General features: G+C 37.6%; 2 protein-coding genes across 6 annotated transcripts in view; one reads left to right on the top strand and one right to left on the bottom strand.

Annotated features, from left to right (window-relative positions):
• Positions 1-7,760: 7,760 nt before the first annotated feature.
• Positions 7,761-14,903, bottom strand: LOC123574150 (uncharacterized). Its single transcript, XM_073993180.1, has 3 exons — positions 14,873-14,903; positions 13,261-13,581; positions 7,761-13,171 (listed from the first exon to the last, which is right to left on the bottom strand). Exons 1-3 carry the CDS (start codon positions 14,901-14,903, stop codon positions 12,588-12,590), a joined length of 936 nt encoding a protein of 311 aa, XP_073849281.1. The 3' UTR covers positions 7,761-12,587.
• The window catches only part of NIPBL (NIPBL cohesin loading factor), a 194,153-nt gene continuing 189,019 nt past the window's right edge, over positions 13,164-18,297 (top strand). For all 5 annotated transcript variants that reach the window (XM_015451282.4, XM_073993316.1, XM_005556732.5 and 2 more), the window contains exon 1: positions 13,164-13,573. The gene's annotated coding sequence lies outside the window, so the exon portion shown is untranslated. The remainder of the gene's footprint in view (positions 13,574-18,297) is intronic.

An 18,297-nucleotide genomic window follows, 5' to 3' on the forward strand; every position in this document is an offset into this window, starting at 1 on the left:
TGTTGTTACTGTTATTGTAAATGCAATGAATTTAGTTTATTTTAATGCAATAAGGTGACAAGATTGTGGAAGCTTGTTGAAGAAAGCTACAATGATGCTATCTCAGATATAAAACTTTTGGTAATTAAAGGGATCCTTCTTTGTCTGAGCCCAAATAGCTAACATGATTATATTTTCTGTTTGATGTTGCAAGCAAGATATCTGAATGCACTGAACTTGAGACTGTAGAGAAAAAAATAAGAGAATGGATGAGTCTGTGAAGGAACTATAGTTATTAATATCAATACCAGTACCTGGGGAGTGGGTAGATGTTACTTGGAGTGTGCATTCATGTCCCGTATCAGAACTGTCCTGTGCTAAATGGAATCACAGAATTTGAAGAACAGCTGAGCTATTTGGTAGAAATAAAATCGGAATTTCAAAAAACATTCACTAGTTTTCATTAGCATGAATTATGCTTTAAGTTTCTGCAGCTGACTTTAGAGAGATGTGTTTGAATTTTGTAAGCATCTGCCTTGTCAACATGGCTCTACTTCAAGAGGAATTGATTGAGCTGAAAGCAAACCCACAGAACCTCTAGGATTTTTTTTAATGAATATATACATCATATATTGCTATTCTGAAATTTCTGGCTCTGTAGTCAAATTCTTGCAACATTAGAGTCTTCCAACTCTTTTAATGTATATTTTCTTTCCTGAAACTATGGAAATAAAATCTAAGGACCACTTTCAATAATGTAAACCTGGACTGGGAATTGAAATGGGCCCTGTCTATATTCAGTTCCCCCTGCCTTTTTTTTTTTTTTTTTAAGTTTCATTGAAATAGAATTCACATACCATACAATTCACCCATTTAAAGTGTACAATTCAGTGGTTTTTAAGTGTATTCACAGATATGTGCAATCATCACTACAGTCAATTTTAGAGCATTTTCATTACCTCAGAAAGAAACTCTATGCCCTTTAGCTATTCCCCTGCCCACCCATGCTCCCACCCTCAGCTTTAAACAGCCAGTAATCTACTTTCTGTCTGCATAGATTTCCATATTCCATTCATTTGAATGCAATTATATAGCATATGGTCTTTTGTGACTAGCTTCCTTCACTTAACATAATGATTTCAGGATCCACTCACGTTGCAGCATGTATCAGTACTTCATTCTTTTATATGGCCACATAATATACCATTATATGGATGCCATATTTTGTTTATGCATTTGTCAGTTGATGGACATTTGGGTTGTTCCCACCTTTTGGTGATTCTGAATAATGCTTCTATAAACAAATGTGTACAAGTTTATGTGTGGACATACGTTTTCATTTCTCTTGAGTATACACCTAGAAATAGAATTGCTGGGTCATATAGTAACTAGATGTTTAATCACTTGAGGACCTGCCAGACTGTTTTCCAAAGTGGCGCACCATTTTACACTCCTATCAGAATGCATAAGGATTGCAGTTTTCCTCTATATCTTTGCCAATAATTGTTGTTGTCTGACTTTTTAATTCTGGCTATCATAGAACCAAACCTTGTAAGTGAAGAATGAAAGCCTTGTAGTTTCTTTATTTGCTTTTCTCTGGTGATGTTAAGCATCTTTTCTTGTACTTATTGGCAATTCGCATTTCTTCTTTGGAGAAATGTCTATTTAGATTCATTGCCCATTTTAAGTGGGGTTTTTATTGCGTTTAAGAGTTTGTTATATATTATAGACATAGATCCCTTATCAGATACATGATTTGCAAATATCTTTCCTATTCTGTGGATTTTTTTTACTTTCTTGATGGTGTCTCTTGAACCACTAAGGTTTTCAATCTTGATGAAGTCCAATTTATGGTGTTTTTGTTTGTTTGCTTCTGGGGGCTTGTGTTTTTGGTGTCAGCTAAGAATCCTGTCAAATCCAAGGTTATACAAATTTATCCTTATGTTTTTTTCTGAGAGTTTTATAGTTTTTCTCTTACATTTAGGTCATTGATCCATTTTGAGCTAATTTTTGCAAAATGGTGTGAGGTAAGGATCCTAGTCTTTTGCATGTGGCTACCCAGTTGTCTCAGCACCATTGGTTGAACAATAGCCTTTGGTTCTTGAACAAAGTTTGATCTGTTATATACCAGTATTCTCGCTGACTTCAAAATTACTTGAAGGCTAGTACTTGGCCCATAATTTTACATCTTTTTATAAATAAAACTCATTAAACTAATGTGACACTACTTTGTAATACTGTAAAACTAAATACTTTTTCTGGTTGTTGAGATATGCTCTCACTCTGTCACCCAGGCTGGACTGCAGTGGTGCCATCATGACTCACTGCAGCCTCTACCTCCCAGGCTCAAGCGATCCTCCCACTTCAGCCTCTCAAGTAGCTAGGACAAAAGGTTCACACCACCACACCTGGCCAATTAAAAAAAAAAATTGATTTTAGAGATGGGGGTCTCACTATGTTGCCCAGTCTGGTCTTGAACTGCTGGACTCAAGCAATCCTCCCACCTCAGCCTTCCAAATTGCTGGTATTACAGGCATGAGCCACTGTCCTCAGCCAAAAACTAAATACTTTTGAATAGCTAATAGGTTATAATTCTACTATTGTAATTTAAAATGTATGTGGCCCACATACATATGGATTTCTGATAGTTGTGATTCACTACTGGAAAACATGCAAACCTCTGAAATATGGCATAATCTTCACTTCCACCCTGTCATGCTAGTTTCTATCTTGCCACTAGGTGACATGAACAATCAAGACTATATTAATCTTGATTTAAAGGAACCAAAATGTGTGGTGATGGTAGGAACCAATGGTGAGTGGATAGATATTATGAGAAGATTGGTAGTAAGACAAACATGTTAAGAAGGAGTCATGAAAGTGAAGCAGCAAGAATGGTTAGCAAGCATGGGTTGCATTGGAGTTGCACCTCAGGGCGAGAACAGACAAACTACTTGGAAAGTTTGCTGTAAGCTTTCTAGATGTGGGTTGAAAGTATTATTAAGTTGAAAGTATTATTGTCAAGGAGAATTTGCTACTAAAAATAAATTATTAAATCACTTGACTGATTACATTAACTTTCTCTTTGATTCACCTTTCTCCACCCTCTCTTACATCCCATCCTTCAGTCAGTTGCCCAAGCTTCTGTTTTAATTGAAATTACAAAAGCAATATATAGCCACCTCAAGAGTCCGGATGAGAAAGTATTATGTCAATGAATATGAACATTTTTACAGCTCAATACATGTTTCTAAATTGTATGAAATTTCCAAGTTCACCACACCTTATCCCTTTTGTGGGGTAATGTTATAGGTACTTTTTTTTATTGTTAATTGTAGAGCTATTCTAAAATGCAAATTTTATCATGATATTATCCTGTATATAAAGTTCTTTCATATTTATTTGTTGAGTGTGGGATAATATCTGCCTCCCAGGTTCAAGCAATTCTCATTCCTCAGCCTCCCAAGTAGCTGGGATTATAGGCATGCTCCACCACACTTGGCTAATTATTGTATTGTTAGTAGAGATGGGGTTTCACCTTGTTGCCCAGGCTGGTCTCAAACTCGTGACCTCAAGTGATCTACCCACCTCGGCCTCCCAAAGTGCTGAAATTATAGGTATGAGCCACCACGCCCCACCTAAGAATGTTATCTGTCAATGTGTATATGCTAATTCAAAATTCCTTTAAGAAGCTCATACTCTGATACTCTTAGAATATAGCAATATTCAAAAAAAAATAGGGAATTAGAGACTTACTTATATTCAGAGGCATACTAAACTCCTATCAGTGAATATAATAGCTACATTGTAGTCAGAATAGTTTTCAAACCAGTTTTCTGGTAAGCATCGCTTAAAGAGCCAGATTTCACAACTATGATGTTTTATAGCAATATTGTGTACAGAATGATAATCCAAAAGATTTAATGTAAACACAAAATTAAACTTAAGCATGATCATTTCTAAGCTCCTAGACAAAATGGACATTCAAAAGTTTTTACAGAAATTCTGAAAGATGTGCAATATGTTCTTTAAATTAAAAATACTTTTCCATCTATATTGTCAAATACTACTATAGCTCTTCTAAATTCATAATGTAAGCTATTTTCCCATACATCAAGCAAAAGTTACATCATTTGGCTAGATATGATTATAAGGAATCATCTGACTGTATTGGAGAAAGCTGATGAATGTTGATGTTAGAATTAGGAAGAAGGCAATGCTGAGTGTTAATTGTACAGTTTTTGTAGAGTTAATTATAGGTGCTTTAAAAGCAGTACAGAATTCAACAGTGTAAGATGGAAAGAAGCTGATAAATCAGAAATATTACTATTAAATTTTGGTTTTGGTGCTTTTTAAAAGAGAAAATAAAATATTTCAAATGTCTAACGAAAAATGTTAAAAGCAGTATTCATGTATAGGTACCAATTCCTGACTAAACTTTTATATTTAGTTTTTTAGCAAAAGGAAATTATTTACTCAAACCTCCTGATTTTGTTCACTGGAGGTCACTTTTTTGATGCTTTTCCTAATCTGTCACCATTCCTTACTCTGGAATAAGACATGAGCTATTTTCTCACCAGCCTTTGTTTGGTTTTTGAGTTTATTGAGTTTATTGTTAGTCAGAATCTTCCTTTTTTTTTTTTTTTTTTTTTTTTTGAGATGGAGTCTCTCTCTGTTGCCCAGGCTGGAGTGCAGTGGAGTGATCTCGGCTCACTGCGAGCTCCACCTTCTGGGTTCACGCCATTCTCCTGCCTCAGCCTCCCTAGTAGCTGGTACTACAGGCACCCACCACCACACCCGGCTAAATTTTTTATATTTTTATTAGAGACGGGGTTTCACTGTGTTAGCCAGGATGGTCTCGATCTCCTGACCTCATGATGTGCCTGCCTCGGCCTCCCAAAGTGCTGGGATTACAGGCGTGAGCCACTGTGCCGGCCAGAATCTTTTAGATTGTTAAATGAAAACTAGATAAAACAGGAATACCTATACTATATATCATAGATTCTGAAATGTTGACTTTGGTGACAAAGTTACTAGTTTTTATTGGACTTTGACATGAGTTAACCCATTATTATGCTTATCAAAAAGGAATAGTTCATGGTAAAGCTATTGCCACTTCATTAATTTAATTTTTTAAAGTTCATAATAGCTGTTTTTCATGGGTGAAAACATTTAAAAGCTTAGGCTGTTTATCCAGTTCTAATAGCCCACATTCATCACAACTCGTGTGTAAAGGAAACAAATAATTAGAAGTAGTAACTAACACTGGTTGCATTGAGGTTTCTTTGGTATTACAATGTCTCTAGGCCAGACGCCTTTGCTCAGGCCTGTAATCCCAGCATTTTCCCAGGCCAAGGCAGGGGAGATCGTGCAACTGCACTCCAGCCTGGGTGACATAGTAAGACTCTGTCTTAAACAAAAAAAAGTCTCTAGGACTGATGAGCTGTACATCTTGGATATCATCACTGTGATTAACTGACTTGACGCCAGATGCCAATATATAAAATGCCAGGATAATATAGCATTATAAAAGAATATACCCTTCAAGAAGTTTACAGTCTACTTTCTAGTACTCAAAATCAAATAATTTGCTTTTTTTTTGGCTGGAGATTGGAGCTTTATTATAACTCAAATCAGTCTCCTCGACCATTTGGGGATCAGTTTTTGAGGATAATTTGGTGGGTGGGGGAAGGCAAGTGAATCAAGAGTGCTGATTGGTTGGGTTAGAGATGAAATCATAGGGAATTGAAGCTGTCCTCTTGCTCTCAGTTCCTGGGTGGAGGGCCACAAGATCAGATGAGCCAGTTTATTGATCTGGGTGGTGCCAGCTGATCCATCAAGTGCAGGGTCTGCAGAATATCTTAAGCACTGATCTTAGAAGCAGTTTCAGGAGGGTCGTGGCCTCCAGCTGCATGACTAGAAATTAAACTATAATTTCTATTCTTGTGCCTGATTTGTTAGTCCTACAAAGGCAGTCTAGTCCCATAAATGATTCGCTTCTATGAATCACTTTCTTGAAATTACTGGTTGCATATTGAATTTGTATGACTGTTCATATATCAATGAAATTAAATTTTTCAACAAAATTTAAGAAGTTTGTCTACTTAATAATGAAGATATGTTCCATGTCCTATGGAGATAGTGCTTAAGAAGTATATTTTTGGAAGGAATAAACACATGAATAAAAGTATATATGGTATGTTTCCACAAACCTTGAAATGAGTAAGGGGCTAGACTAGCTAATTCATTTGGTTATTTAACTAAACATGTTTGGGTCTTTACATTTTTTATTTTGATGCAGTTAGCTAACGCTCAGCTCTTATAGTTTTACTTCAAATAATAAAGAGATCACATCTATTCATTCAATATGCACCCATTCTATCAGGCATTTTAAAGTTCTTAGACAAAATTAAATAAACTGACATAATCACTTAGCTACTAGATTCCTCCAAACATCTCTCACAAAACAGATATTACTTTATTTGTTGTGTTAATAAACAGTAGTGGAAACAATTCTGTTCTCTAATTTTAAACTGAAAAATATTGTCCTTATTACTTCGCTATAATAATTTTTATTAAATTTTATCCCTTGTTTCTTAGATTAAATGCACATAAATTTGATGTACAATCTAGATATTTGTACCAACTTTATAGTTTTAAAATGTGTCTATTTATGGCCTAATTTCAACTTTAAGTGAAAATGGAATTATTGGGAAATATTCACTGTTACATTTGGCTAGCAATTCATCATGGCACTAAGGTACTGTTTTCCATGGTTTTTCCATCTTGGGTTATAATACTGAGACATTTCACTTGTATATTTCCACATTTGATTTTTCTTCCAATTTATTTCCTGCAAGGTAATTCTGAGTCATAATTGTCACTCTATCCTTATTTGATACATTGGTCACCTTTCTCTCCTTATGACTGTTTTTTTGGTAAACCCAAAAAGTGAGCAGGGGCCATATAGTTAAATTCAAAACAGGAGGTCATATGATGTTCCTTTATACTCCTACCTTTCATGATTGACTTGGCTCCCTCTGCTGGTTAGTAATATAATTCCTTTCTTAGTTCAATAGGGTATGTATTACATTGATGAAATACTTGGGGTGAATAAGCTTGGAGTTAGAGCTTCTTATATGTTGATTCTCTAGCAAATTTTGTGTTTAGCTAAGGTTTTAATCAACCTAGGCCTTACTTATGTATAATGGAAAGGGACTTCGCATCACATGCCTGAAAAACAAAATTTTTATTAATGCCCTTTTAAATAGACTTGCCAACATCACAATACTGAAATCTCCAAATAGCAAATAAGGTGAAAGAGTAATGAAATATTTAAATTATATTAAAATATTTCCGTATAATATAATCCTCATCTTATTTGCTTTCTGGTTAGATACTTTTCATTCTACTTATGCAATGTAATGCCTCCTTTTTAAATTCTATACACAATTCCTTTCTTCCTAAGTTTCCCCCTTTTAAATCCTGTACACAAGTGTAAGTACATTTATTTAAGTACATAGAATCTTAAGTATATAGAATGAGTTGGATGGCAAATGAGAGTTACCTATTTAAGAAATTATTTACTTTGGCTAGAGAGTAAACACTTATTAAAGGTTTGGTTTTTTGGAGGGAGAAAGGAGTTTCCACCATTTTCAGAGAGTACATTTGTTCCTATGATAATTACTCTGTGAAAGATAGAAATCTGCTTTGCTTTGACTTATTAATAAACACTTGTTTTAAGATTGAAGGGAAGGTGGGAAGAAATAGAAACAAACATATATTTTGCCCCATGTTTATTATTGTGCTGTACTGGACATTTTAGATTGGAAAATGTGCTAAAACAGATCAATAATTGTCACAGATCTACACACAACAAATGTAGGTCCACTAGGAAAATAATTCCTCCTCACAACTTTAACCATATTTGACATTTCTACTAACAGCATACTTTATTTCCTACCCTTTGCCTTAAGATTACCTTTCTGAAACTAGTATCAGATCTCTAAAATATCCTAGTACTTCTTCTAATAATCCTTCACTAGTTCATAGGCAGTCAGATCTTTCTAACATTCCTTTTTTCCCCATTTTCTAAGGAAAATCTGAAGAGTAGACTTTTAAAAACAAAAATGAACACAATTTTTGGCCTGTAACCCACAATAGGGAATATATTTTACAAGGTAACCTAGCACACATACACATGAATAAATGTTTACTTAAAAACACATATCTTTACCATCTGTGATGTACTCTTCTATTTTCTATTCTTTTCTATATCTTAAATTAAAAATGCTAGTCATAATGCAATAAATTAATTTCATGATCCATAGTGGTACTATAATCCACAGACAAATTTGACTACAAGCTAACCTACTCAAGAATGCTGTTAAAATGAGCACCATAAGTCTCTCTTCATACTTATTTTAGATGCTTTAAGTTTAATAGATTTTGTATTCTTTCTTCATAAACAGTCATTTTTTAAATGATGTTTTTCCAGATTAGTTCAGCATTAAAATACTTGACTAGTTTAACTCTGGTTCACATGCAGAGTATGTGTAGGTTCCAGGAAGATTAGGCTTTCATGAAACTTTATAGTCTTAAATAATTTTACATTAAATATTTCAGAAGTGCATTTTTTGAGGCCCTTCCCTCTGTGTAATTCTCTATGCATTACACAGTGAAACTTGTAGTATAACATGGAACTGGTCACTTTGATTTAGGAACATAAGGCATAGATACATAAAAACATAAACAATAAGGCCAGGCACGGTGGCTCACGCCTGTAATCCCAGCATTTTGGGCGGCCAAAGCGGGCAGATCACGAGGTCAGGAGACCTAGACCATCCTGGCTAACACGGTGAAACCCCGTCTTTACTAAAAGTACAAAAAATTAGCCGGGCATGGTGGTGGGTGCCTATAGTCCCAGCTACTAGGGAGGCTGAGGCAGGAGCATGGCGTGAACCTGGGAGGCAGAGCTTGCAGTGAGCCGGGATCGCGCCACTGCACTCCAGTCTGGGAGACGGAGTGAGACTCCATCTCAAAAAATAAATAAACAAATAAATAATAAACAATACAGGGGTGTCATAGGATTATAAATAGATGGCATGGATAATAAAATCTATAAGTTTAGAGAAAAATGGTAATTATAGGTGAGAAGTATTAATGAAAGGACAAAGCTTGTTCTTAAAGGACTAGAATAGGCCAAGATGAAAAAAGGTATCCATGGGAAAAGAACTATTCATTTCTATAATTTTAACAAAATAGATAAACTATGTTGAATAAACTCCATAAATACTATTTCCAAATTTGATTAAGATATTTACTTTGAAAACCTGAAACAGGAACATATTTACAGTATTAAGTGATTTGATAATTTTGTAGCTCTGCCCTAAAAATCAATATCCTTAATTAACTCTTCACCAGTTTAAGTCATCCATCACCCTAAAAGCAATTTAATTATTCTAAATGTGAAATAATTTTGGTAGCGTCTAAAGTAATCTATAAAACATACATACACTACCAGTTTTTTTTTCTACCTTTAACAAATTTGTTCCCATAAGAGACAATTTTATCACTAACAAAGGATAACTGGCAGGCATAAAATAGTGAAAAGAAAATGATTTTCTAAAATTTTTCATTTCTATCATTTTATAGCAAATTGCATTTATCTTAAAGATAAATATTCTTCAATAAAAATAACAATTTGTAATTTTTCAGTTGTAGAAATTCCTGGAGATGACATTTGGTACAGATAGTTTATACTTGAAATCCATTTAAAATTTTTAATCAAATCTTCTGCAATTCATTGATCAAGAATACATATGAGACTATCCAGGAATATTCCTAGCAAAGAAAACTGAGTCATGTAACTCAGTTCTTGAAGCAAGGAGGCAATTTAAAGTCAGAATAAAGGGTTATTGGACTGTCCTCAATGGACAAGTCAAGGATGTAAGTCACCTGATTTGGAACATAAAAGACTTAAAAATGTAACAGCGAAACAAATGGATGATATTGGGAGAAATAATTATTAAGGAAAAAAAAAAAACCCAAGACAATGAAATGAAGAAAACACTAATATTAGATTAACAGATTCTATGTAAGATCTCTACTTGGATACTTAAATTTATGCAAGCAAAATACCATTTGATTTAATAGTGAAATACTATGATATACATTGAAACAATTTTTTTGATTCTGTAATCTGGAAAAAAAATGGTACAAACTATATACAAGTTAAAGCCCTCAGAGGCAGTGTTGTGCTTTCATTCACTACCATGTATGAGATGCCTAGCATAAAGCTAATTAGCACCTAATAAGTCCTCAATAAGAAGGGGAAAAAACTAAAAAAACTTTAAAATTTTACATTAAGTGGCACAGTAATGCCAAGACTTTCCAAAGTAAATTGACCGTAGCAGCTGCAGTTACCTGGACATGCAAAATTACTAGTTTACCAGTAACATTTAAGAAAGCAGACAGGAAGATAAATGTGCTTCTATTAGTGAACTGAAATAATAGTATTTTGAAACTGAGTGAAAAACACATTCTGAGCCATCTGTATTAACTTAAAGCTATTCTGAAGATTAATGGGAAAAACAGTAATGAACAGACTATTGGATTTACTAAACAATGTTTAATTAATTGTATTAATGGTTATAAAATATCTATCAAGGCTATCTTTTCTTGTCCAAAAATTCAATACATGAAATAGGAAAATTTGTAATACCATAGCCAAAGCCTTACTGCATAGCTTCTAGCTTACTGATATATTTACCTATTTTAATTTAAAAAGCCTATTTTTCCAGCCACTAGGAAATAAAATTTCCCACGTTTTATATACTCAAAAATCATGATTAAGTATATCTAATGCTACCCTAAGTGTAAGCAAACAGCAAACTAAATGGTGAATTAAAATATCCACACTAAGCCTGACCTCAGCTTTCACTGAATCTTTTCTTCAGAAGAAAACTAAAAACAAATCTCACTAGCATTTGCTTTGCTTGACAGCATCATTGAGTAGCAACCAAAGTAGCCATATGTGATCCTTTATGTAAGGCCTCCTAGCCTCAGAAACACACACCTTTTGAATTACCGTGCCTGGTACCCATTTGTGCCCGATAAATACTTGCTGAATGAACTTTTCCAATAGTGCTGGATTTGGTCTGAGCCAACGAAATTCTCACTTTTAATGTATTTTGCAAGACAGAGGACGACAAGATGAAGAATGCAGTTTGAGACTCAGGAGAGCAAAGATAATCGGCCCAGTATGGATATGATCATTTGATGCACTATCCTCGGACATGCCCATTTACAGAAGCCTAAAAACAAATTTTATCCCGCGTTTGTGGGTTTCTGGTGTTGTGGAGGGCTTTCCAATGTTTAGAAGCAATGTCTTTTTATAGAATTCTGTAATAAACTTTTAAAAAATATTTTATAAAGCTCTCTGTAGCATATAAGTACACATTAAAGACAGAAATGGGGGAGTGTCAAGGCCCTTATAATCGTCATTCATTCATTAACCACACACTACGCATCTACAGTGTGGCATTCTAGGCGCTGGCCGTAACACCAGTGCAGAAAAACACAACCTCTTGTCCTCTTAGAGCTTACATTCCCCTGGGGAAGGAGAGAGAAGATAAACAAGTATGGATATGTAGACTGTCCAAAGGATAAAATGAGAAGGGGGCTAGGGCTCAGTTTAAAAGTGGCCGCGGAAGCACTGAGTGACACTTGGGCAAAATCCTGAAGGTGAAGGAGCAAGCCCTATGGACGCTCAGGGAAGAGCCTGGCAGAGGGAACGACGAGGGCAGGCCCGCCCCCACCCCCAAAGGCGCGCGGGGACTTCAGCCGCGGTCAAGGATTTGGCTCACTCCCCTCAAGCAGGGAAGCCATTCGCAGGGCCTAAAGAAAAGGAGTGACAGGATCTTGGCCCCCCCGCCCCAGACAAAAGGAATAATCTAAGCAAGTTTTCCTACTTACTTTAGCGCACTGGTACACACACAAATACACAATACAATTCATATAACAAGAATTTCGTCCCGGTTGAATAAAAATCCGCTTACCTACTGCACTTTTTACCGAAAATAGCCCCCTTTTAATTTACAAAAACTTAATAGAGAACTGTGGAACGATGGAGTCACTTCTTGTTTTACAATTTAAAAACTACAACAAGCATAGTACTGTACGTATAATCACATTTTGTATTCCAGCCTTGTCCAGCGCCTCAGTGTTCCAAACCTAAAGAGGAAAACGATGTTTGAAATTAGCTGGCCGCAGGCCCGCGGGTCGCCCGCAGTCGCCGGTGGCTGAGTCGGGGCCGGCAGTTCTCCCCGCGCGGTCGGCTCCACCCACACCTAGAGGGGGGCGCCGGGGCTGCCGCGGGCCACCTTCTCGCTCGCGCAGCGTCGCCTACAGGCCTTCATCCCGACGGTTGGAGAAGAACCCAATCCTCTGCTGACAAAAAGCAAGGGCAGCGGAGATCCCCTGTTTCCAGAAATAAACGCATCACAAACACGATTCCAATTCAATCCAGCCGAGAATCGTCTTCACCTCCAAGGGTTGCGTTCTTACTCCGCAGAAACAATACGCAGTCGGGCGTAAGGTCCCGGCTCTCAAAAGGAAAGGTGTACGATCCATCCATCCACCCAGCTGCAGGGACACCATTTAAAACGGGCATCATCGCCGTCGAATCGCGGGCGTCCTCTGTGGGGCCGCCCGGAGATCGGCTCCCTAAAGCTAACGACGACCTGGGACAGCCAGCGCGGCCTCCAGCGGCCGCCGTCGGCGACCTGCAAGCCCGTCCGGGCTTCAGTGCTCCCCACGCTCACGACCACCACCGAACTCCGGCCCCGCTCCCGTCGGCCTCCAGGAAAATAAAGACAGAGGAGAGCCGGCCCGCCTGTGTCGCAGGGAAAACGTCGCTCTGAAGCATCGACAATACTGGCAACATCCACAGCCGCCCTGAGGGGAAGGGCGTAGAGGAGAGCTGCCGCCGCCCGGCTGCTGGCCCCGGCTGGGCCCGGGTGCCGCGAGGCGAGGCGCAGCGCGGCGCGGCGCGGCCGAAGACGCGAGCCCAAGTGGCGGCGGCGGCGGCGGCGGTGGCGGAAGTGGAGTGGGGAAGAGGGGGTGGTTGTTAGTGTTTGGCGCCGGCGGAGGGAGTCATTCCTGCAGCTGCACTTCCGGTCGGCATTTTGTTCTGAGAGGGAGAGACGGAACGAGAGAGACACACACACAGGGCTCCTTCCCCCCGCCCTCCCCCCCCTCCCTCCGTCGGTACCGACTCACCCGACACCACCAAGCCGCAGGGAGGGACGCCCCCGCCGACAGGAGGATTGGTTCCCGGGCCCGCGGCGATGCCCCCCCGGTAGCTCGGGCCCCTGGTCGGGTGTTTGTGAGTGTTTCTATGTGGGAGAAGGAGGAGGAGGAGGAAGAAGAAGCAACGATTTGTCTTCTCGGCTGGTCTCCCCCCGGCTCTACATGTTCCCCGCACTGAGGAGACGGAAGAGGAGCCGTAGCCACCCCCCCTCCCGGCCCGGATTATAGTCTCTCGCCACAGCGGCCTCGGCCTCCCCTTGGATTCAGACGCCGATTCGCCCAGGTAAATTCCTGCTCTTTATTTCGGCGGCGGCGGCGGCGGCGCCAGGTCCTCAGCGTCTCTCCTCCTCGCTCCCCTCCCCGCCGTTTCCTTAGCGGCCCCAGGTCTCTTCCACAGGCGAGTCTAGAGTTCGCTCCTCTCTGGTGGCAGCCGCCTTGGGTGGCGGTGGTTTTGTACCCTCTCCCGGCCGGCTCCGGTGGCGGGGACTGGGCTCCTGCTGGGCGGCCGGGGAGGCGTAGGCCCGGCGGAGAGTGCAGGCCGCGGGCCAGCGGAATCTACTTGAGCTCGGGGATTAGGAGAGCTCCGGGCTGAGCGGAGCGACTGCTGGTCGGTGACAGGCCTCGCCCGGGAGAGGAGCCGTAGCTAGTGAGCAGGCGGAAACAATACAACTAACAGCAAATGTGCCCTGATCGTCCCCATATTTACAACTTTCCCGGTCCGGGAGTGGGGAACGTCCCAGTGAAACAAACAACCCCCCTTCTTCCCCCTGTGACCCCATGAAGGGAGGAAGTAGTTTCAGTTAGTGAGACAAACGTAAATACTCAGACGCGGATCCAGTGGTAATTCTTTCTCTTTCTAAAACTTGTTTGGACGTTGGAAAGTTCATAAAGACTCATTTTCTTTTTTAAAGAATTAAATCGTCCACATGAATATTTAATACAGAAAACCACACTGTGGCAGACACTGCACATCTCCCCCTCCCCAAGAGCTTTTATCTTGTTGTTTGACAGTGTGTTGTCGCACATGGACTTTTTATTCAAAGACAAGTATAAAGTACTTGACAGGTTTACTCTGCCACTTTCTATTTGTATGCGTTATGTAAGGGCAGTTTTAAACGACTATACATAACCTCAGGTACTTCCTGACCAAAAAGTGTAGGAGCATACAAAGAATTCTAAGTGTTCTGAGAATTGTACTGAGATACGGGTAAAACCAATTTTATTTTATTTTCTTTTTCAAAAAAAGAAGAAATTAAGTTATACTTAAAATCCTTGGGAGGTTAAAAAATTGTAGAAGGTGCCATCCTTTCATGTCAGGGCAGTTCTTCTTGAGGTCCCAGGATTGTCATTGGCTGTTTGTGCCATGATGTTTGACTGTGTAATGAGAGAGGTGTCATTTTAATAGGTCAAATGTATCTGTAAATGCTGGAGAAAAATATCAGTTCTAACTTGACAAGTTCTAGTTCATGAGTAAGTTAAGTGTTTCGAGCTTGTTTATGGAGGCATTCGTAACGTAGGTTGGTATAAGGGGGAAACACCAATTTAAAATTCCTCAGTCAGGCAAATTGCTAGAAAAATGTACCTGGGTTACACGTTTTGATACTTTGTTTCATGTTCGCTGAAGGAAAACTTTCGTTGGTTAAAATGAAGCAGCCCTGCTTGGCGAAATCCCTTGTTTTACTAGTGTATGTTACATTGGTTCAAATTTTTTGTGTCATTAAATTATTGTCACTGTAGAATAAGTTATTTTGTGGAGGTTATTTTTGAGTTTAGTGTCCTGCTTACAATAAATTGTTTCACATTTCCTGCAAACGTACGGATAAACGTTTAAAAGAATGAAGTTAATATAGCTGTCACGTACTAGGCATGTTTTTAATGCTATAAATCCGTGTAGTAGTCAGTAGCGTGTCCGTGATTTGTATTGGTCAGGGAGCAGTTTGAATTTTAAAAAGCCTGAAGCTCCTGCTGAGCCCCAATCCCGGCCTCCCTCCCTCCCACTAATCTCCCATTCCTGTCTTTGTGCTGCCTGCTCCTGTTAGACACTGTTTGCTACGGGGCCTCAGGCCTACTGCGGGTGGGGGGTGTACGAGTGGGGGGCATGCCAGGGAGGGAAAGCAGACGGAAGGAACACTTCACATCTTAAGAAAGCAGAGGGTTTGCTTTTTTGGGGATGGGGGTGTTAAGGGCTTCATTATAAATGTTTCAAAGGCCCTCATATATTCCTGTGATTGTCTCTACAACTTTTATTTAATTAAAATACTAAGATGTATATCAAGGGATAAACATATGTTTACTAAAGATAATGGAAAGAGGAGTTCTGCTTGCTTAGTTTTCATGAACTGAAGCAACTTATTTTTGGAGGTTGTCTTATGCAGATGTTTGAGTAAGTGTGTTAGAGATGGGTTTATGTGATTGATTCTTTTTTTCTTGAGACTTTGCAATTAAGTTATAGTGAATTAGTTCTTCCCAACTTATTTTCCCAATTCTACATATTTAGTAATTTGTGAGTAACATAGGTTGTGTGATAGCTTTCATTATGATAGCGTAAACGTTTCTTTAAATTTAAAAAAATGTTTTGTTTGGTCCAAACCAATTAAATACGTCATTTTTAAAGGAGAAAACATTGTGTAAAAATCAAATTGTAAAATTTAAACTTGAACTTTAAATCTCTGATAACCTAGTTGGAGAGAATAGTTTGTTTCCTTAAGGAGTGTAGTCTGTTCTGCTTCCCCTCTGTTGGTTGGAATATTCACCAGTGGCTAATCATCTATTTCCATTAAAAAAAAAAAAAAATTAAAATTCGGTGAAAGGAAAAATCAGAAGTGTTCCAGTAATCTTATAATCCTAATTATATTATTTGGAGAAATATTTTCTAATACACCTAAAGAAAATTTCAACAGTGTCGCTTATTGTTTCTCTTGACTCGGAAGAGTTGTCAATAACATTTTTTACTTGAAAAGAGATTTCAAGTAAATAATGAAAGTAAATTACAGTTGAACATTAAATAGATAATTTTCAATGTTTGAGAAATGTATATAGGATGCTTCCTTTTTAAAGTCATTCAACAACTTGTTTACTGAAGTTATTTGAGAACATTTTTGAACCTGTTGTAGAGATCATTATAATATTTTCTGCTTTTAAGCAAAAGTTACACATTACTTGAAAAAAGAAAAACTGTCTACTTGGGATTCTTTTTAGGGATGAAAAGGGAAAGTTTTTACTGTGGCAGTAAACTTGGTTCTTCATAGTAATCATTATTAAATTTCAAAAATATGAGCAAAGCTATACCAATACAAAATTTTCTTTACTTGCAGCCAGACTACCCCACTGAAAAATGTATTTTCTAAGGCTTCTTCAACTAATTGCAGGTTTAATTTTTTGGTACCAATCCATCATCAAACTGTCATAGAAATATTTGAACATATCTGTGTTACATGTTTGATATACCCCATTGTGATATTTTTACTTTCTCAAAATAAGATGTAGTAATTGATAATGTAAGAGTAAATAAAAACCAGGAGTTTGAGTTTTATTTAATTTCATTTAATCCTCCTTTCTGGTGCTTATTAGGAAAAGCATAATTTGGAAGAAATTCTAAAATTTTAAATTAAGATTTCAGTTTTATGTGAAGTGATTAGGGAGTCTGAGGTAAACAATAATTCCTTTTAGAGAAATGTAACTTTAATTCTGTTTATCACATTTGCTTGCCATAAAAATGAATGGGAAATAACTAACTAGGAACCTTTATAGAAGCCTGACAATTAACTGTTCAGTTGAACATGCTTATTTTAATATCCTGAGCATACTAGGTTAGGTTTGGTGGTAATTTATGGTCTTATATAGCCTTTAAAAATTATTTTAAGATGGACTTTTTAGGCACAGTTTTTTCTTTTTTCAGCAGTTGTCATTTATAATAATTCTTTGTATTTTAAAACTAGTCCTTTTTCAAGATGATCTGAGTTCATTTAAAAATATTCTGATATCCCTGTGAGAGAAGTGACCAGCATGATTTCCGTTTAATGATGAAAATACTTGACACGTAATAGACCATATGATTTGTATAGATTCATGTAGTAAGTCAGCAGGAGAATAAGGGATTCCCTGACACTAGTGTTTTCTTAGATTACGTTGCTTTAAGAAATGTGTGAGCTCTGGTCTTGAAGCTAGGTATTGCTCAGCGCTGACACTGATACCATTTGTGACTTTTTCAATTATCTAAGTTCAAAGTGCATTTTCCTCTTCTTTTAGAGAGATGATACCTGTTTCTTGGTTGTATATTCCTGGTATGAAAATAGAGTGGGATTTTAGTGTTTCTGGTTGATTTAAAAAGAATTTTAAACTCCATGTCTCTTAAGGCCATCATTGTAATTTTAAAGAGTATTTTATGTGCGTAGAATATGTCACCCAAATAAATTAATAAAAGTAATTTTAGATGTGTGTAATTTTTTTTTTTTTTGGTGTAAATCTGGAGTCAATTTTATTGAATTGAGTTTTGTCAAATTGCATTATGTTTTAAGACATATTTTTTTTCTATTCCCAAAGTTGTATCATTAGGAGAGATCATTTCTTGATGTAGCATTGCCAGCTAAGATTTTGTCACATAAGATTTTGAGGACTTACTATTTGCCAGGAGTTAAGTCTGTCCCCATAATATCTCATTTAATCTTTTAACAAGCCCAAAAGTAGAAACAATAATTATCTACAATTTACAGATGAGGAAACTGAGGCTGGAAAGGTTTAGAAAACTGCCCATGGTCCTATAATTAGTAAATGATCAGTCTGATTTACATTTGTTCTTATGGATTCAGGATTCTATATATCTAGTTTCAGTGAAATTTTAATATTATCCTTTGGGCGTTGGTTGATTTGATACTTGCCAGTCATTTTATAATTGTGTATTTCAGGCAAAGAAGCTGAAATTGAATTCAGGCTATATATTCTGTATATATAATACTTTTAAAAATCAGTAACTCTTTACCATCTTATATTTAAAACAATTTTTGGTAA

Source organism: Macaca fascicularis, chromosome 6, assembly GCF_037993035.2.
Source record: "Macaca fascicularis isolate 582-1 chromosome 6, T2T-MFA8v1.1".
Lineage (NCBI taxonomy): Eukaryota > Metazoa > Chordata > Mammalia > Primates > Cercopithecidae > Macaca > Macaca fascicularis.